The 21,979-nt window shown below is 32.7% G+C and overlaps 2 protein-coding genes across 5 annotated transcripts; one reads left to right on the forward strand and one right to left on the reverse strand.

Annotated features, from left to right (window-relative positions):
- Window positions 1-9,582: 9,582 nt before the first annotated feature.
- On the forward strand, window positions 9,583-10,757 carry LOC102629796 (transcription factor TCP7-like). Its single transcript, XM_025102389.2, has one exon. The coding sequence runs from the start codon at window positions 9,717-9,719 to the stop codon at window positions 10,389-10,391; it is 675 nt and encodes a 224-aa protein (XP_024958157.1). The 5' UTR covers window positions 9,583-9,716; the 3' UTR covers window positions 10,392-10,757.
- A 4,457-nt stretch (window positions 10,758-15,214) lies between these two features.
- Window positions 15,215-21,617, reverse strand: LOC102615448 (OVARIAN TUMOR DOMAIN-containing deubiquitinating enzyme 12-like). Of its 4 annotated transcripts, none has more exons than XM_025102300.2 (11): window positions 21,421-21,617; window positions 20,120-20,529; window positions 19,851-20,023; window positions 19,389-19,462; window positions 19,171-19,225; window positions 18,910-18,984; window positions 18,703-18,776; window positions 18,569-18,617; window positions 17,281-17,365; window positions 15,970-16,026; window positions 15,215-15,548 (listed from the first exon to the last, which is right to left on the reverse strand). In XM_025102300.2, the coding sequence occupies exons 2-11, from the start codon at window positions 20,445-20,447 to the stop codon at window positions 15,463-15,465; spliced, it is 1,056 nt and encodes a 351-aa protein (XP_024958068.1). In that variant the 5' UTR covers window positions 20,448-20,529; window positions 21,421-21,617; the 3' UTR covers window positions 15,215-15,462. The 4 variants fall into 4 exon arrangements, with proteins under 4 accessions (XP_024958068.1, XP_006488051.1, XP_006488048.1 ...); XM_006487988.4 differs by having other exon boundaries at window positions 20,120-20,501; window positions 21,377-21,617; XM_006487985.4 differs by having other exon boundaries at window positions 20,120-20,641; window positions 21,377-21,617.
- Between the last annotated feature and the right edge of the window lie 362 nt (window positions 21,618-21,979).

Consider the following 21,979-nt stretch of genomic DNA (forward strand, 5'->3'; position numbering starts at 1 on the left):
TTTTTGAAACAAGTGCAAATGGTTCAATGGGCATGTTGAAGAAAAAGGTAAACCTAAATTGTTCACTGGTGAAGATATATATAAAGAAGTTAAAGATATTGTAAATGATTGGGGAAAGAGGAGCAAAAAAAGAAAAAGGAGCACAAATGAATCTCAATTATGGAAAAAGAAATCGATATTTTTTGAATTGCCATACTGGAAGGTGAGCTGTCATTAAATATGTTCTGTGATAAATTTTTGGTGCTTTACTTTCTTGATTAAAATTTAAAATCTTAACAAACTTTACTTTTTAATTTTTGCAGGACTTGGTTTTGCGTCACAACTTGGATGTAATGCATATTGAAAAGAACATTTGTGATAGCATAATTGGTACGCTTTTGAACATGAAAGGTAAGTCTAAAGATGGCCTTAATTCTCGCTTAGACCTTATACACTTGGACATTAGGAAGGATTTACATCCTAAAAAAGAGGAGAATTTTTATTGCTTACCAGCTGCTTCACATACACTTTCTAAGGAAGAAAAAGAACTTTTTTGCAAGCGGCTTGCTGATATAAAGTTACCTGATGGTTATGGTTCAAACATTACCAACTGTATTTCAGTGAAAGAGCACAAGATAACTGGCCTAAAGTCTAATGATTGCCATATTTTAATACAACAACTTTTACCTGTAGCTTTGAGAGGAATTTTACCAAAAGGTCCAAGAAAAGCAATTCTTCGTTTGTGTGCCTTTTTCAAAGAATTATGTAGTAGAGTTTTGGATAGAAATAGATTAGAAAAGCTAGAGGAAGAAGTGGTTGAGACCCTATGTATGTTGGAGAGATTCTTTCCACCGTCATTCTTTGATATTATGGTTCATTTAACAATTCATCTTGGACGCGAAGCTCGTCTATGTGGACCTGTACAATATCGTTGGATGTATCCTATTGAAAGGTAACTATTTAACTTTACAGTGTATTATCATTAAAATAGAATTAATTATAAATCATTAATCTAGCTACTTTTTGTCCTAGGCATATGAAGATCCTAAAAGGATATGTTAGAAATCGTGCACGAGCTGAAGGGTGCATAGCTGAACGGTACCTTGCTGAAGAGTATGCAATGTTTTGTGGCAAGTATGTAAAAAAGGCTGCTCAAATAGGATCCAAACATGGACGCAATGAGGAATTTGAGAACAAATTTTTATTAGAAGGGCGTCCAATATCAGGAGGTAAATTAATAACTCTTTCAGATGAGATGTTAAAGATTGCCCATCGTTGTATCCTATTCAACAGTTCGGAAGTCCAGCCTTATATAGAGTAAGGTTTTTAGTCATATCTATTACGAACATTTTGAATTAATATTTAATAGTTAAGTTTAATATTTTTATCTTTATTTTCAGAGAGCACTTGGAAGAATTAAAAGGTTCAGATAGACGATTTGAAAAGAATGAAAAATTGCTACAAAAGAAACATGTGGAAACATTTAATGTCTGGTTGCATGAAAAGGTTATCAAATATTTATTTTAAATTATTTTAGAACATAATATTTTATATAATTATTTAACTTATTCTATCAATTCTTATTGTTTTAACATATTAAGGTTATGGAGAATCACATTAATGTGTCAAATATTTTGAAATGGCTTTCACGTGGACCAAGAGTACAATCAATGTCATATTCTGGATTTGTAATAAACGGCCTTCGATTTCACACGAAGGATGCAGAGAAGTCAAGACAAAATAGTGGTGTTTCACTCGAAGCAACTACAATTTGTAGAGCTAGTGCAAAAGACAATACACAAGTGATTGGAAAAGTCACTTACTATGGGGTTTTGAGAGAGATTATAGTTCTTGATTACCATACTTTTCAACTCCCCATTTTTAGATGTGATTGGGCAAATATTGTAAATGGTGTCAGAGATGATGATGGTTTCATCTTGGTTAACCTTCATGAGGGGCAAAGCCAATTTGAAAAAGACCCATTTATTTTAGCATCGCAAGCTAATCAAGTATTTTATTCTAGGGAAACAAATTCTTCAAATTGGTATGTTGTTTTGAAAGCACCATCACGAGGATTTCAAGATTTACAATTATATGATGAAAGTGATAATGAGCCACCTATGTCAATTGAAGTGGGAGAACTTGAAATACAAGATGACAATGAGGATGCACCAAATAAAAGAACTGATGTTGATGATATAATTTGTGATGTGTAACTTTTTTTTTTTAAGTGCTATGTTATTCTATTTCTTTCTTATAATGATTTTATGTGATATTGATTTGTCAACTCGTACAGCTGTAATATTTTGGTTTTACTTAAAGTATTGTTCATATAATATGTGTACTGCAGTTTTTTTTTTTTTGTTTAATCTATGCTTACTATTATCATAAGATATATAATTGTTTTCTTGTATTTTGTAGCAAGCATTAACAGTGGGAGAAGATGACAGGTGCAGAGATAAGTGAATTCGTTACTTATTTTAATACATTAATTATTTTATTCATACTGTATTTCACAATATTACCTAAATATAAAGTTTTCATTATACAGTCATCTAAAAAAGCTGAAAAAAGAGCCAAAAAACAACAGCAAGCGCTCTTTGTTGCTGCCACTCGAGAAGAAAATGTAAGGCTAACAATTAACAGTCGTGAGAATGTCGAAACATCTACACCTAGCACTAACAATGGCAAACGAAAAAGAGGCCCTACTACACTGGCAGTGATTCGAGATCATACTCCCTTACTTGTTGAATTCAATGAAAGAAGTCAACCAGTGGGAGTTAATTCAGAGAAGTACGCCACTTTTGCTGGAGTTGCAGCAAGAGAGCATGTGCCTATTGTGATCAAAGATTGGCGTCTAGTTCCTTCAAAAACTAAAGAAGATCTTTGGTCATTAATTAAGGTATATTTTGTATTCATATTAATAATAATTTATTGTTTTAACTACTAAGATGCTTCTTTATTTTACAGCAAAGATTTATTGTAAATGAATCCCAAAAGCACTTAGCACTTCGAAATCTAGGAGATCGATGGAGACAGTACAAATCAGAGATAACAACAAAGATTAAGGAAGCGAACAAGAAAGCGAATAGGTCACGTGCCCTTGCTCTTATTCGGCCGAAAAATGTTATATTTGATGAAGATTGGGAAGCTTTTGTGAAACATAGATTGTCTCCAGAGTTTGAAGTAAGTAATTATATCTATTATTTATGTTAAGATAAATTCATATCAATACAAGACTTTATTTTTACATGATAGGAAATAAGCAAGAAGTTTCGAAATATGCGAAATGAACAAGAAGAGGTACATACAATGGGTCGAAGAGGCTATGCTCGTACAGAGCATAATATGGTAAGATACGAAAAATAATTTTGCTGTATTTTTATTGATTTTGCTATAATTTACAATTTCTATTCTTTTTATTGTAGAAAAAGAAATGTTCAGATCCAACAAAAATAACAAGGGTAGATGTTTGGCTTGAGGGACATCGTAAAAGGAACGGTGAGCCTGCTAATGAAGCAGTTGGAAGAAGAATGGTTCGCAACTCTTGAAACCAAATCATATATTTATTACTTCTGTGACTTTTATTTTTCCATGTAACTAATATATAAATAATTTATGCTTTAGGAAAAGGTTGTAGAGTATCAAGAAATAGATAATAATCCGAATGAGAACATAGACATAAGAAATGATGCTGTTGCAAAAGCTTATGGTTCTAAAAAACGTGGACGAGTTCGGGCACGTGGATTTGGGGTTACTCCTACTGCGGAGAATTTGCATAACCGATCTACTCAAAAAGTGAGAGAACTTGAAAGCCAGTTGCATACTCAATCTCAAAGAGTGGAGATACTTGAACAAAAGTTTGAACAAATGACTGCTTTTATGTTAAAACAGGTAAATCATTTACTATTTTTATTTTTTTTAAACTAAAAAAAATAAGATAAAGTATATATGCATCAACAATATTAGGTAATATAAAATCATTTTTATTTTACTTTCACTTCAATATAGTTACTTTTAATTTTACAGAATCTTGGTAGACCTGATGATGTGATGAGCGCTCATGAATGCACTCCTCGAGTAAGTTTCTTTTGTTCCTACCATATCCCACTTCTGTAGTTTGTGATAAGTTTTGCTATTTTATTTTAGTTTATTTTTTATACTTGTAGTCACAACAAGGAAGTGGTACAATGCATGAAAATCTTGAGCTAGAAAATGCAAGCTGTCAACTATTGCATTGGTACTCAGATGATCCAGTTGAGGTTGTGGCTGAGGGGAAGGTTGCATCAACTGATCCTAAGGCAAGAGTCCATCACGTGCCTCTTGGTAGGGATTGTTGGAAAGTTTGGGTGGAGTCAATTACTCTTGGTAAGGAAGATGTTGAATTGTACAAGATGACTGATGAAGCTCGAACAATCAATGAAGCTTTGGGGAGTACTGTTGCTTGGCCTAGGAGTTGCATCAAATTAATTTAGACAAAGTAATAGTTGTGATTCATCTTGCTATGATATTTTATTGATCAACAAATATATATGTACACATGCACACACATACACACACATATAGAGTTAATTTATGTTTTTATAAAATGCTACTTATTTTCTTTTCCTTGAATTTTGTTGTGCAGGAATTAATTTTGTTTTGCTGGAGGTTTCCTTGGGGGTATTGAGCTTTAAAGAAACTTTTTTTTTTAAAGATCACTCAAAGATGTTTTAACTTATGTTTTGGTTGTTCATATCTCATTTTGTTGTTTTATATGTATTTAAGATTTTAGAAACTATTGTGATAATGATACTTCAAATGTATTAACTTTATGCTTGAATACATTTTTAATGAAATTATATTTTGGAAATGTGTTATTACTGTGCATATGTTTGTGTAGGACAAAAGTATACAGTGATAAAACTAATGTATGAAATAAGAAAAAAAAGGTGCATTTAACAACTTGCAAATTAACAATAGGTAATGTTTAATTGTCTTAAATATTACAACTAGCAACAAGCATTCATTGTTGTCAAATGTTAGAAACAACAACGAGCATGTATTGTTGTTAAATGTTAAAAACAGCAACGAGTACGCTGTTGTTGTTAAATGTTACAAATAACAACGAGCATGTATTGTTGTTGTATAGAAAATGACAACATCAAAAAGTTTGTGGTGAAAAGTGTTGAAACGTGAGACATCAGCTACGAAAATAGAGCGTGGTTACATGACAAATGACCACAGGCAAGGTTGCATTTTGCTACGTGAATTGTCCGTTGTCAAAGGTCATGGACATTCAACAACATCAACATCAACAACGTGCAGGTCCTCGTTGTTGTATGTAATTAACAACGTATTTAAATCGTTGCCGTATCCTTTTTTTCTTGTAGTGATTGTTATGTGCCAAGCGTGATTCTGTGCAAGGGCATAAGTATTGTGAGAGTTCATTTGCATAAGCATGAAAATGCATTATGTTTTCTATGAAATGAGAAAATAGATTTTACCAAAACTGATTTTAAAGAAAGTAAACTAAGTTTTACAAGAGTTTTGCATTGGAGACCACCTCTTGAAGTATGGGGGTCACCTCTTGAGATTACAAAGAGGCCATCTCTCGAAGCCCAATGTGCTGGGAAGTGCCATGCATAGTGCAAAGTGTCACATCCATAATATGTATTTTGATAAAACAAAAAACAAAAAAAAAATGTGAAAGTTTGAAATTGACAAAAAGAGATTTTGATGAATTTGTTTTACAGCATTTTCAAAATATCATAACATATTATCCATTTGCATTATATATAAATATGTATGTATTTTGGCATAAGAAAAACTAATTTACTTATTGAGGTTTGTACTCATTATAGTTTATTGTGATTCAGTTTTCAGAACTCGTGATTTATTCGTGATGAGTGAGGAGAAGACTTGAATTAAATATGGTAGATAGTTTGACAAATTTTTTAAAGTCTTCTATTGTTTAAATATTGTACTTAAGGCTTGAATTGTTATTGATTGTGAAGAGATTTTTAAGTACACAGGTGGGTTGTGTTTAGGTACGCCCTCGGATTTCGGACCGAAGTGTTACAATAGCTCTCTCAAATCATGAAACTAGGTCTTCAATTCAATCAATTAAACTTGTTTCTAAATTGATAGTTGTTTTACCTCTTGGTTAGTTCTCGCACAGAACTCTTGTTCTATGCTTTTCCAACCGTTCCTTGTAAAGGTTGTTGCAGATCTATTTCTTTACGAACGTCCTTTACCATTAGGAACTTCCTTTACCATTAGCTAGATGAAAATTTTCTCCAACAAAGCTGTTCAAAGTAGCAGGGTCAGCCTCAATTCCAAAGTTCGCTCCATCTATTTTGGACGCCATCTAGCAAAAAACATGATACATCAATTATCAGCATGGCTATTAGGGAAATTAAATTCATAAAGGAAAGCTCATCGAAGTGCCTCGCTTAGATATGTAAGAAAAAGATAGCAGCAGGGGTTGTGGCTCATCCGAAGAAAGCCTTATGCCTACTACATACCAACGAAGAGGAATAAAATCATAAGAAGAATAATTTATATCTCCATAACATTTAAAGAAGCCAGACTATCTTCCTATCGATCAAAGCGGTTCCTACTATATATTAGGAGATGCACATGATGGTAATATCAAATTCGAACAATCTGTGGGCTTAGTTAGCTGCTCTATCAGACTTCAGCTGATGATGGTACAGCACATAGCTATCAAGGGCTGGTTACTTATTTCCTCTTGCGACTTCAGCTCATGATGATAAAGCAGGCAAGAGGCCAATCTTCATTGATAGGATACACTATATAGACACTTGATAGAATATACTATATAGACACAAAAAAAAGGGGGACAGAAAAAATTGTTAACTGGATTTTTGAAAGAGAAAGGCAATATGACTAAGAGGTTATCTTAAGTACACAGAGAAACTTCCAAGTCCCATTGTCAATGTGATTACAAACTCTTAACAATGTGAAATGAGCTAACAGCGAAGGATATTCCATATCTGTCAAGAGAAGTTTTCACTTGGTTCTAAAGGTAGAGACCAAACACACAGAAAAAAGGAGCAGAGTCCCTTGTACCTATGCAATGTCACTTTGCCTTAGTTATATCTAAGCTGCAGTTCACAACCCAAGAAGTTACCTCTGCATGTATCACTATTCTCTCTTCACACGGTATCAACAATTCTCCACTGAGAGAACTTTGGATTCAATAATTCCTCTTATTTCCAGCATACCGTGCTTCAAAATATTCAGCTGAAGAACAACAAATATGAACCTACCCTAAGTTAATGATGCAATCATTGTTGAAACTCTTTCAAGTACAAGCATTTTCTTGAAAAGAACCAGTTTTCAGAAAAACGCATATCTACTGCTTCTATAAGAAAGCACTTCAAAGTGCTTTTCCAATGCACCCAAACACAAAACACTTTCTAGCATTTCTGTACTACCAAATCAAATTTAACAAAACAACGCATTTGATTGAATTAATTCAGAAAGTAGAATTCTAAAATGAACAGAAATGACTGAAATTAGATACCCTGAAACCACTTCATTTCAGAAAATCTGCAACTCAGAACCCGTTCTACACAAAACTCATTCTACATTCTTTTTCTTTACTCTTTATATAACATGTACTTAATAATATAATCACATGCAGGGACTGCTAATTTCTACTAATTATAAAACACCCTAAAAGCAAGAATGAAAATCAAAAGCAATACGGCATTCTCCAAACGACAGCTCGTTTCCACTCAACTAAAGCAATTAGAAAAATCAATTTGTACGAGAGAGAAAAAGATACCTGGTCTCTGTTTTTAGAGCTGCGAAGGACAGCTAGAGGACTGAAATGAAGCCAAGGGGAGGTTTTTGTTTCCCAATGTGGAGTGTGTTTCTTCTGTTTTGTGTTTGTTTCTGCTTTTCAAAACCAGCGTTTTTGCGGCTGCTCGTTTTTTCTGTTTCCGTTGTCTATCGTTGTGACACCAATCCGACGTCGCTACGTCATGCACAAAATTTACGAAATAACCCTTGCACGACATCGTAATGACAAATTTGTTACAGTTTTATTCTTTTTCATTATTTAACTTCCCAAAATTTATTAGTCAATGCTTTAAAAATCCTGGTGCAATTTAGGTCTTCTTTCTTTCGCTATTAAGGTGTTACGGCTTAAAAGTGATTATTAACGAGAGAGACGACGCTGTATGTTAGCTGAAAAATTTTTAGTTTTATTTATAAAAATTCCATTAATACTCAAATTACGAACTTGCCGTTGTTATGTTACCAAATTTGTCGCTTTACAAGTTTGGTGTTTCACAAAAATTTAAAAATAAGCCATATAAATTTTAATTAAAACCTAATAACTCATCATACCTATTAAAGCTGCTTTCCTTTCCCACCTTCAAGTTTTCTTCTTTTTAATTTAATAATCTACCCTTGACCCATTCTAAACTAAACAATTTAAATCTTAACATCCAAAACCCAACATTTAAATTACTATAAAAATAAAAATTGTAACCAAAATCAAACAACAATTAAAATAGATTGAAAATAAATTAGCTAGTAGCTACATATGTTAGAAAATAACAAGCACTGTTTATTTATTAATTATTTAAATTTCATAGCAGACTTTACAAAGTAATTTATAGTATCAGTTAAAAAAGAACCCACCCTAAAAAAAATTCTCAATTCCCCTTTGGTTGTATGGGAAAAAAATTATTGCTGTAAAATAAACGTTGATGTTTAAAAAAAAAAATTGTGTGATGAACACGATATTTAAATAACAATTTTGTTAACAATAATAAACGTATTGAAAGTTTTTTATCCTACAAATGTGACATCAAATCTACTCAATCAAAAAATTATAGCCCAACCATAATATCTGACATCCATAATATCTAAACAGCTAAAGCAAGAACGGTTGATAAAACAACATTCGAAAATAACATTCCTACATTAGTTAGTCTTTTGACTTGTATTAAACAGTTTATAATTCTCATTATATATATTAAGCCAGTGCTGCTCTTTCATTCCATATAATTAAAATGATGCATATACAATAACCCTAGATGTATAATATATTTATTTTGTCTAATCATGGACTCTATTGTGACGATTATCATCAGCTAGCTCGGGGATATGGAAATTCATTCACATAATTAACATTGAATGGTAATTCGCATCCAAAGATGGTGGTTGCAGACTTTGTGTTAAAAGACAACAAAGATACATTTATGTTGCAGTTAAAATAAGGTAAACTCTTAAATGTTTCAAGTAAAAGAAATTAGTTGTAGCCAAAAATGCCCTTCTCAGTACAACTCCTGCCTTGTTCTCATATATCTTGTCGTACGCATGTGTTCATTTTACCAACAAAACCAATTATCTTACGGACCCCCTCTGAAGAAGATGCTATAGCATGCAGATCCTTCAATTAATTATGAGCCGTTGGATACTACCGAACTTCAAATCCAACGGTTGTGTCAGGCAAAATGGTATTGTAATACTCATCTTCATTGCTTCACCATTGGCGTTACAATGAAGGTATCCATTGCACATTTGTACAAAAATCTTCTGAAATTTTTCACACATGTTGCCACAAAAACAAATTTCATCAGTTGAATTCTTCGCTAGAAAACAAGTTTCAAAAGCTACCCTCTCTCTCTCTCTCTCTCTCTATCTTTTCCCTCACTATATAAAACCCTAACACTAACCCTAGTTTTGCCAAGCCGAGAAACTAACCAAGAAAAAGGATGGACTCAGAGTCACCATCATCAGCAAAGAATATGGCTAAAAAGCCAAAACGCAACTCGACGAACGAAACAGCCGCCGGTAGCCCAAAGACCAAGCAGCTGGCTCTACCTCCAACTTCAACTAGGGCTCAAAAAGGTGACCGCCATTCAAAGGTGGAGGGGCGTGACCGACGTATCCGGTTGCCGGCTTTGTGTGCGGCCCGGGTTTTTCAGCTGACTAGGGAACTGGGTTTCAAGACTGACGGAGAAACCATTTCTTGGCTGTTGAAACAAGCCGAGCCAGCTATCACAGCCGCTACTGGCAGCGGTGCTAATTTTCTCGATCATCAAAATCCTGCACCTGATGATGGCCCACTGCTGTTGGAATTTTCACCTCCTCTTATGGGTTTTTACGAGGCCACTCTCCTTACTCAGAATGATGATGATGATGATAATGATAATAATAATATCAATAACAATAATACTAACAATTATTCTGAGGAGATTGCTGCTGCTGCTTCTTCAAGTTCAATGGCTGAACCTGATACTCCATCTTTAGACTTTGATGTGATTTCAGACTTTGACATGGGTATTACTGTCAATGAGATGATGGCTCTCATTCAAACATCGCCGGCACCAATGAATAATAATGGTAACAACGAGGCCGGTGTTGAAGGTGAAGATGAAGACAAGTGATAAAGCTGCATGTGCTTTAACTATTAATGTGCGTCTGTTTAATTTTATCTTTCGTTAATTGTAGTTTAATTAGTGTTTTAATGTAGCCTTTTTTTTCCCCGTCTAATCAAAGTCTGTTCTGCAGCTTAGTTTGAGTTGTATGCTTTAATTTGAGTCCTGTTTGTATAAATAAAATCTATGTATATTTGATTGTTTTCATTCCATTTTTTTTTTTTTTTGGCAGGTTGAGTCACTAATAATTCTTCATCCGCTTGAAAATTAATCATCCATGAACAGTGAAGCAGTGAAACTAGCCACATGCAGCACATATAGATCATTATATATGAAAATTAATCAATCAATTTGCTGCTATAATTGATCTCATATTGTTTCTTATTATTATAAATGATTAATTCATGAGTGATGAATTTTTTTTTTTTTTTTTATATATTGTTCTCCCCTTTTTCAATTTCTGGTGATAAAGTTTCAATTTCGCTCTGTCCAAATCCACTTTGATTGGTTAGCTACACGTTGCTGCTGTTATCAACTTTTTAGCCAAGTCACAAAAGCCTCGATTTGCACGGACTAGCAGCACAAACTGCCTTCGGCTTATCTGTTACCTGATTGTCCAGTCTCTTATTATCATTACATTAGTAGGGTTTTGTTAATTGTTGTCAGAAATTTTATCCTCTTTAATAAGTGATTAGGAATCTTAATTAATTAATTGATACAAATTTTGATGCGAGTACACTGAAAAGGTATTATTTGTAGTCAAGAATGTGTGCCTTGTACAAAAATGACTAGTTAATCATTTGATTCTATCATTAATGCTTTTCCATTAGAATAAAACATACAATGAAGCTTCTGTTTTCATCAACCAATTTCAAGATTTATGAAGCTTGGTAAGAAATGTGTTTTATTGTTTTGCAGTTTGGATTGGACAAAATAATGAAACAGCTTAACATATGAAGATTTGAGGTAAGTTAATTTAGATCTTTTGAAGAAAAAAAAAAAACAAAACTCAAATAATGAATTTTAATATAACATATTCATTGTACAGATTGACAAAAATGGTGTTAATAAGTAATTATATTGAACGTAACAAAATTGATGACATAAGAAAAGAACCGACTTTAACGGAAATTAACGAACTCTAAACAATGATATTGTTGGAATAATTACTTCAAAAAAGGTAAACAAAGAATTTTCGGACGCGTGTAGAAATTGATAAAATTGAAAGTCTCTATAAATTTGGGACGAACAATTATTATTCCAAACACGATAAATTTGATTAAAAAAGAAAAATAAATTATAGATTTTACTTATTCGAGTATGAATAGAAATTTACTAAAATAGTATCAGTTAGTAATTTGAGAAAACTGACAACCAACGGCTAGATGCAACTGTGGCATGGTACCACAGTTACACCCTAGCCTGACCCTAGTAATTTTATTGAAAGTAACAACTTTTTTTTTTTGTCTTAACCACGAGATATCATGGGGAGGGCCCCAACTGTGAGAGGCACATTTAATCCCGTACCACAACCCAGACTAGAAGTTCCCGCTCGAACCGGAAGGCACAGGTTCTCCTAACAAATGCGACTTCCCTGCGACTCTAACTGGGGAGCAAACCCAGTCAAGCCACTTAAGGGGGACTCTATTGCCAGTGGAGCCAACACTTTGAAAGTGACAACTTTGATGACACACAAAATAACATACTATAACAAAAGTTTACTACTCTAGACAAAGATATTGTTTATGACTTCCAAAAATTAAACAATCAAAGATTTATCTTATTTTTGCATTGAGTGATGATACAGTCAGAAACTCTTGTACAAATTTATCTTATACAAACTGATGTGACATTAATTCATTGGTTGAATGAAAATATAAAATAATAATAATAAATCATGTGAGCCAAGAGATATTTAATTCCACTAATTTTATCATGTCACATCAGTTTGTACAAAATAAGTTTGTATAATAGTTTGTGATTATATCATTACTTTTTTGCATTTGCGTGTAGAATTTTGTATCATTCAAAGTTGATATAAATTTAGAGTGAGAAATTATTTCAGAAACGACAAACTTGACAAATAATAATACATTATAAACAAAATTAACTATCATCTAATAAGTTAGGTCGATAATGAAATAGAGCTATTGCCTACTGAATAAGAAATAACCTAAAAGGTGAAAATAACAAAGTACTCAAGTGTGAGCTACATTTGTAGATACGTATACGTAGGGGTGGGCATGGGTTGGTTTGGGTTGGATTTTAAGTTAACCCAAACCAAATCATAAAAATTTGGATCCAACACAAATATTTTTAACCCAACCAAAACCAAACCATTTGGGTTTGGTTTGAATTTTATTATCAAAATAATTTTTATTTTAATAAAATTTAATTATATCAAAATTATAATAATTATTAAATTGATATTAAAATATAAAAAAAATATAGTGGATAAAAATTATAAATTTTACAATAACTTAATCCTTAAATTAAAGAATGCTAGAAAATCAAAATAAAGTTTAATCACAAAAATTATTATTTCTCAATAAATAAGAACATACACTTTAATAATAAACTTTCACAAACATGACATTAACAATCTAATAATAAATTTTGTAACTTGTTATTTATTATGCAATATTTGTTTTTATTTATCGTTTTAGTAGTTTTGCGTTATGTTGTCTACTTATATGCTTAATTTTAGGGAGATTGTCACTTTCCCCCTTGCATTAATCAATATATATCATTTTTCCCCCTTCTGTTTTTATAATGGTCAAAAACCCCCCCTAATAGTAGAAGTTTACAATATTATCCTTATTTTCAACTACTCTTTTATTTATATTTATTATAAATTAAATAAATCACATGAATAGAAACTAAATAAAAAATAAAACATTAAAAATAAGTAATATATGTTTTGATATGAACAAAAAAATTAATAATAAAATTTTTTTATACTTATTTATTTTGTGAAAATTTTTTTATAATAAATATATAAGAAAATTATTAGTAAAATGATAAAAAAATTATTATAAGAAAACTTGAATGACAAATAAAAATTTATTATATGATAAATAATAAAATATTTTACCTATACTTTTTACATTTAATTTTAAAATATTACAAAATGTTTATTATAAGAAAATGTTCACAAAATAAATAATTACAAGAAAAATTTTTATTATTAATTTGTTTGCTCATATCAAAACATATATTTCTTGTTTTAATACTTAATTTTTTATTTAGTTTCTATTCATCTAATTTTTGTAAATAAGAAAACAAATTTATGTTATTTACAACAATATTTATTTAATTTAAATTTATTTTTACTGTTATTTTCATTTTCTAACTGTTGACAATTGATCACGCCGCAAAAAATTTAACGGTGGCCTTTCACTTATTTGTGTTCATTTATTTTGTTTTCATTTATTTCATTTGAAAATTTTGAGTGTTGGGGTTTTGTCCATAACCCATGGGTAAACCATACCCAACTCATAATGAAATGGTTTTCTATATAAAACTCACATCTAACCCATTTTCATGATTTACCCAACCAAAACCATTTAATTTGGTTTGGGTTTGGGTAAACCCATAGATTGTGGGTTTATGCCCACCCCTACGGTATACGCAGTGCAGAATCAAGATTTATAGATGGGGGCCATAATAGAGAAACTACAAATTTAAGTAGGTTATAACAGAAAATTTTTAAAATTGATGAGGCCGAGAGCTGGAGTCGCTAATGGATAAAGCATTTTGCATAAATAAACATCACATGCTGTCACAGAAATATATAAAAAAAGAGGGAGCCAAATGTTAAATGTACTAAAAATAGGTAAAATTTCGATTGCATCCCAGTACAGTGTTCCACTACCACCAGAGAGTGTGCGGGATTACGGGTTCAAATTGAATATGTAGATATGGTCCATTAATGAAAAAGTGGAATACTATTTAATTAGGTGCACAAAGATACAATAATCATTAATTGATAAATTACGTATTCATTTTAATTTCTCTGCGTGGATATATTTCGCTACTATATATAGCCCTCTTCCCCTTTCAGACATATCCTTGTGGTAGATTTTGGACGGCTGTAGTCTGGGCCAAGATGTGGCCATGGCATTAAACTATTTAGTGATTTTATAATTACTAAGAAATGTGCTTATAAACTTGGATACTAGCTAACTTCGTGTTCAATAATATGCTTGATTTCTAACACAACATCACTATAAACTGTCACATATTAACATGGTGAATTGTACGAGAGCCACGTTTATTCCACATTTATCGAGCCAAAAATTTTATATTTTAATTTTATAAATATGACATTATTTTTCAAAAATATATTAATAACATTAGGCGAAATGTGTAGCACCATTTGTTGACATTATTCTATTACATTTAATATTATAATTATAATTTTTTAAGTAAAAAAAAAAAATTAGAGTGGATAAAGTTTAGATCAATTTTTAACCTCTTACTTCTCTCATAAATCAAACAAAAGCCTAATTAAAAACCACTTCACCTAAGGAGTTTTTTTTTTTTTAAGGAAAAAAAAAAGATAAAAAGGCCGATCGTGTCTCAGTTATTCATTTTAAAATTCTTATGGTCTGTGCTACTTTGTAAAATCTGATTCTGTTCGAGCAAAAGAAGAGTTCTTCGATTGCAGAACATTCATACTCAAGTGGTAAGTGAACTCTACAGAAAAAGAAAGAAATATCTTAATAAATTCAAACCTTTACCACATAATTACTTTTGCACATAATTGAATACTCATGCAAATTTGGGAACAATTGAGCACGAAGGCAGAACATTATGAGAAGGCAACCAAAGAGTAAATGAGCCACTACTTTTCTTAAATGAAATATTTCATTGAGTATAAAATGGAGACTGGGGATGCATTAAAGAAATGACATATACAGATGACACCACCACGAAGGCAGCATGATCAAATTTGTGTCTTAGGCATGATGTTGTCCTCAAAATCCACACAGAAAGAAACCTGGTTTAAAAAAGCTTTAAGGAGCTGCAGCTTCTAGTTAAACTCAAAGAACCAAAGATCTATCTATCATTGTCATTGTCATTGGCACTCATCTGGTGACTCCATTTGCTTGTTTCGAAACAACCGCCACCTCTTCTTCTTCTTGGTCTCAAATGTAGGTACATCTGAAGAAGTAATGGTATATATGAAGCATTATTTATCTTTGGGACTGTGCAAGTTGTATGACGAATGGTTAACCCTGAGGTGATTAGCACGGTTTTAAAGGGGCCAACTAAACCTACTCACAAGTACATAACATTGAGCCCATAGAATGAAGCCAACCAATCTCTCACATTCATAAAAACCCGGTTAGCCAGATAAGCCTACTTTCCTCATTGTCCTTAGAGCCATTTCCGGAAGTGTTATTCAGTAACTTGTTTGACAAAGCTCTAATTTTGTACTCAATATGAGCTTTCCCGTAGTACGACAAACTCCCCCCACCCAGGAAAAAAGAGGACAATAAAAAAAAAAAACACCTTACATGCCCTGCTTATCATTCAAAAAATGAGTGTGTATGGTCCATAAATACAAAGATTGGATAATTACCTCCTGCTGGGTATATAGAGTTGTAATGTACCTCTGCCCAGAAGCTCAAATAAATTACTGCCCAAAACAACACAAACAAAAGTCATGCCACTTCCCTATTGAACATTCTAAAGAATTGTAAAATATGAGATAAAAAGAACAATAATTTTTTTATTTTTTCAGTCCTAGTAAAAGGATATTCACCTACAAGACACTATCCTTCTATCAACCTACTTAAAGGTAATTTAAGTAAAGCTAGGGAAAGGAAAAAGGAAAAGATATTTGCCAAGAAAAGCTGACTGCAGAGAAATTGCCGCTCAATGCAAGTAATCTACTGGATTAACACAATTCCTTCTCTCGTGTATCCCCAGCAGCCTCAGATGCTGCAATTGTCGATCCTAGTATTGAGCGAAAAGTCGCACCAGTGGTTTTCTGCATTGCAAGCCAACCCTACTATGCCAGTCCATCTGAACTAAACTTCTTACTAGAGCCTGATTATCCTACATTTACTTTGGATAACAAACATCCCCCTCAGCTTTTTGAGGGACATATCACTGCTATTCAACACATGATATGATTAGCCCATATTTCATAGAGGAAGATCTATTAATCACCATATGAGTCTTAAATGATGAAGAACAGCTTCTCCACAGGCTGGTTTGAAGTAGATGCAGGGCACACTAAAAAGAGACCAGCATTAACCTTGCCCGCTTGACTCTGCCCTTGGCCACAAACTAGCAAATTTATTGTGTAAACAGAGAGTATTACTATTTTTCTAGGGATCTCACCCCTTTTTCTTTCTAGGAATAACATAATCTTAAGACAGACCCCCCGCCACAAAAATTAAAAAAAAAAGAAAAGAAAAGAGGGAGGATGGTTTGCCGTTGTCAGAGCCGTACTAGAGTGTACACTAGAAATCACCAACACAAAGGAAATAACACACATTAAAAAAAAAAGAAAAAAAATGATAGAGCCTAAGTTTAAAGTATCAATGAACAACTCCAGAGAACCTGGAAAACCAAAATGAATATTCTGAAAACCAATACAACATGCGCTTTAGATAACCTGATTTAATCTCCAATTACAAGTGTTCTGCCCTATCAGATGACAGATGTTTTTAACAACGTTTCATATTTCTAGATAAATACCAAAAGTTTAGGAGGTTGCCAAATGTATTGTGGTGTTTTGCCATAAGATGGCTCAAACCAGAAATAAATTAGCAATATTACTAGTGACCAAATTCAAAAAAAAAAAACTATGACTAAAATAATCCAGTGACAGGAACTCTACCAAATTAATCAACGCTCAAAGCAATAACTCCATAAAATATACCTCGAATTGACCTTTCAACATTTGGTAGAATCTCAATATAGCAAGTGTCCTTGAAAGAAGTAATGACAAATATTTTCACACCATACTGCAACAAATCATTAACATTCATTAGACATCACAATCTGCATTTTACAAACAAGCAGAAGAAATTAAGCTTACAAATTCAGGACACTAATTTGTTCAACATTAACTTTAAGCCCCCTTATCATTGGTACGTAATGCATTAAAGAATTTATATAAGTTAGAAAAACAAATATTTACAGTACAGTCCATCAAACTCATAATAAGCAGTTAAAATTCAGTGGAATCAGGGTAGTGCATACATATTGGAATTAGAATGTGATATATACCAATGCTTGAATGCTAAACTGTTATCCATAGATGCATAATTTTTATCAGATTGTGCCTACATGGGCTGCTGGGTGGGAGATAACATCCCCATAAAAGCAACTTTTTCCATTGCATTCAGAAATCACTAATAACCCCAGTGAAAAAGAGAGATTCAACAATAATGTAGATTTTGTGCAAGCACAATGTAGTCATCCAAATGCCAAAGCACCATCCCTAATAACCGTTCAATACCAGAAATATAAAAGTTCCATGAGGTAAACCCCGTTAAACTACCTCCCACCCAGGGAAAGAAAAAAAAAAATACACGCACTCTCCCAGGAAGGCAAATATGTACATTTTTGAAAAGACAAGAGGGGCTGGTATGCAAGTAAATATGTGTCAAAAGGTTTGTTATACATTTCCCTTAAAGTATGGTTAAAATAGTCATACCTCTGAAGGGAGGTTAGACAGCTGGCGTTGTGGTTTGAGTTGTAACTTATTTGTGCTAGTAAAGAGTTAAGCAAAAGTATCAAATATTCACATTATAGATAAGGAATCAGAAAAGTTTCTATGAGATTCCATATCTTTTTCATTTTGAATGCTATTATGAGCGAAGTGAGAGTGTGTACTTAAGATTCATTGTCCCAAGACTTTATGAGGTATTAATGCCTATGACTCAATTTTATCAACTAGGGAAGTCAATAAAAGCATATTAGTACAAGTGGAAATTTGTCTATGAAACAATTTTGACAGTAGCAGCACACTCTAATGACCATCTTTTTGTCTTTAAACTATACGGAAACCTGGGGTCCATTGCAACATACAAATTCAGAGGATAAACTAAATACAATGATTCACAGAAGATACGGGAAAAAAAGGATAAACAGAATTGGAATATGAGGAAACAACTATAATCCGGCATAACCCCAAGAAGAAAAAATGCCATTATTAAGCATACCAAATCTGCAGCAGCCTGCAAAGTGACGTGATCACCCCATTCACCACTCCTATATTCATCCACATAACGGCAAATGGTCAATGTTTTGCAAAAAAGAGAAGGATAAAGCCAATAAGCATAGATTAGGGAAATACTTGGACATCTTCTCCAAATAGTCACCATAAGCCATGGGAACATATCCTTCATATATATCTGGATTAGACTTCAACTGATAATTCAAGATATGGTAACACAAGAAACGCCACAACTCTGGTAAGTCAAATTGATTAAACCCAAATATCCAAATTAAGCTTATAAGAACCAAAATGAGCAAAACTTTAATGCAGTAATCAACAGCCAACCTGAGCTACAATTTGCTGTCTCACAAATTCATGGTGCTCAGCAGTTCGATAAATTTGATCGGATAAAGCGCGAAACTGGTAACATTATGGAGTTAATAAGATGTGTATAAATGATCTTAAGCACCACATTGAATATCTAGTGAGATGTAATGAACTCTTAACCACAGTCCAGATATGCCAACGAACTGTCAGCTACAATGAGTTAAATTAAAATTTATGTCAAGCACGCCAAGGCATACAGTCGAAGCTGAGAAATTTAACCTGGCAGTTACCATCTCCTTGAACTTTATGCTCAACCAAATCATACACCTGCAATCTATAGGGAAAAAAAAATAAAAAATGGCTACACCACACATTTTAGACATAATAACAAAAGTAGATTCATTATTATGCAACATCATGATGGCTAGATGCAAGAAAGATCTAGCAATCAGAAAGAACATAGAAATAAAAAGTTTCATTTCTCGAAATAGCAATACCTCTCTAGTAACCTTTGATGGTCTAAAGTTGCTTCGTCAATTGATGGTATTTCTCCATTAATTCTAGGAACATGCTGCAGAAAACAAATAAGAAATTACGAAGTATGGAACATAGCCCAGCTTGAGGATGCAATAAAGAAGAAAATAAGTTATGCAAGCACAGCCAAACCTAGTTGGCATGCACTCAATGCAGGTACCATTTATCATCATTTGTGAGGTTTAGAAAGACTTGTTATCTTTATCCACAGTGAAAACAGTAATTTGAGTTTTCAATATGGAGATAAGTATCTAACGTTCTACACAAGTAAGTCACTAAAGTTGGTAAAAAATATGGAAAGTCTCCATATGGGAATCTGAAGTTCTGCGCTCCAAAAGAGAATGTCATGTCGACTCTGAACAAGAATAAAGAATAAATCTGATAATGAATCACACATAGTAATGTGATATAGATGCAAAACTTACAGGGACAGGAACCATCTGATTTAACCTTTTCCCTACTTCACCATCAAGCGCATACTCATCTGTTAGCTCTTGCGGATATGACCATTCCTCCCCACAGTATGACTCTTCCTCGTGGCTCGAACATAAACTAGAAGGTTGTGTATCGTCTGCCTCTTCCTGACCAGTCTCCTGCCCTACAAGTTATGAACATCGTAAGCATAGTATTCAAAAGCTACAAACCTGCTAATTATGAATATGATCAATTTGTCAATATTATATATAGCACTTACCAGAATAATAGCCTCCCACAGAGTGATTAACCCAACCATGTTGAAAAACAGGTCCTTGCAAATTCTCTTCAGTCTCGTGAGGAGACTCAGATGCTTCTGAAACTGCAAGTTGTGATAGTTCCTCTTGAAGAGCATGAGCAATGAGCTCATCACTTTCTACATCACAAGATTCAGTATCATAATGATCTTCCTTGAAATGCTGTCCATAATAGTAACTCTCATCATCTGGTGTAACAGTATTGGTATACCCACAATTTAAATATGGATCACTTTCAAACAGTTGGAGACCCCACTGAAGAACATCAGAATCTTGCTCAAATGTAATCATTTGTGGTGTTTAAAATCTTGACCAAATATGAGTCCGTTTGCAGTATAGCGATGTCTGACCACAAAAGCAATACTGGTGTTCACTATAAAGAAAAATGCTTTTAATTAATTGAAGACAGTGCAAAGTCCACTATAAGCTGTACAATTGCTACTTTTCCATCCCAATCTATCATTGGAAACCATAGAATATTCATCCTACAAGATCAAGAACGTCACATTAAATGGAACTGCATAATCAAATATTTCCTTTTTTGGCCATGAAATTCCAAGTCCTCAGGTGAAATGTGGCAATTATAATTCAACATTATTATAAAATAGATATTCGTGTTACGATGCCATAAATACTTCATTCTTAAAAGCAAGGATAAAAATAAATATACAATTTGGATAAGAGTTTTTACAAACAAATTTCGAATACAATTTTAAAACTAATTTAAAAACTAAAAACATTAAAAAATGGTTTCCTTATTTTTATATCATGGAAATTTGAACTGTTTGGTCAAACATTGTTAATATGATAAACCTGGAGGCCCGAGGCCGTAGGCAAATAAAAAAATCAATTAACATTATGCAAATTATTCTTGTAAAACGCACATTTACTTAACAACTAATTAATTTTTTTTTTTTTTTTTTAAAAAAAAAGAACTGCTCAAAGTAACCACAATCTAAATTTCACATTGGATAAATAGGTTGAATAAGCACTGAATTCAGATGCTATGCAAGCATTAAACATCAATCGACATTCAAGAAAAAGTAATCTGAAAATTAAAACAAAAACTAATTTGCGAAACTTGAACCATGGTATTTTAGATCATTCGATCCAGAACACAGAAAATGAGAAAATCAACAAGTAAAAAAAAAAAAAGAAAAAAAAAGAGGAATTAAGTGACAGAACTTCTATTGATGCAGGATTCAGATAAAGTAACGTACCTGAGAATTTAGTGAATATGATGAATAAATTTAGTTGTACCTACGTTTTATGTTTAGGTGCATGAGTGAGTGACGACTAGTGTGAACGTGAAGGAGAAAGCGCCATCGAGACGCCACGCAGAATGTGAGCAAATGTGAATGCTTACAATTGCTAAGAGCCAAAACAAGAACAAGAAAACAAATAATAATAATAATGATTAATTTAAATAGAGTTTGACGGACGTCACGATGCTAGTGAGTGAAGTGCTTGATTCCGACAGAAAGTAGGATTTGATCGGGAAAGTGAGAGTGACAGTAAAAGGACGTTACTCGACGGCGAAAGCATCTTCCGTTAAGTGGCTCTGTCGCAACTCGCAAGTGAGCTTCCCTGATAAAATAATAATTATGTAATTATGTTTATTTTTTTTATAACTTTGAAGATATATTAAAATGAAAAAAATAAAAGTCACAAAAGTATTTTAAAGAAAAGGTCAAGTGATAAAACAGACAGCCCAAGCATCTTCAAATCATTTTTTACACGTCATAAATGTAGGTTTTTTTAAACTCAATATGTCATAAATTGAATTATGCTTATTGCTTGTTTGATATGACTTATATAATAGA

This window comes from Citrus sinensis, chromosome 8, assembly GCF_022201045.2.
Source record: "Citrus sinensis cultivar Valencia sweet orange chromosome 8, DVS_A1.0, whole genome shotgun sequence".
NCBI lineage: Eukaryota > Viridiplantae > Streptophyta > Magnoliopsida > Sapindales > Rutaceae > Citrus > Citrus sinensis.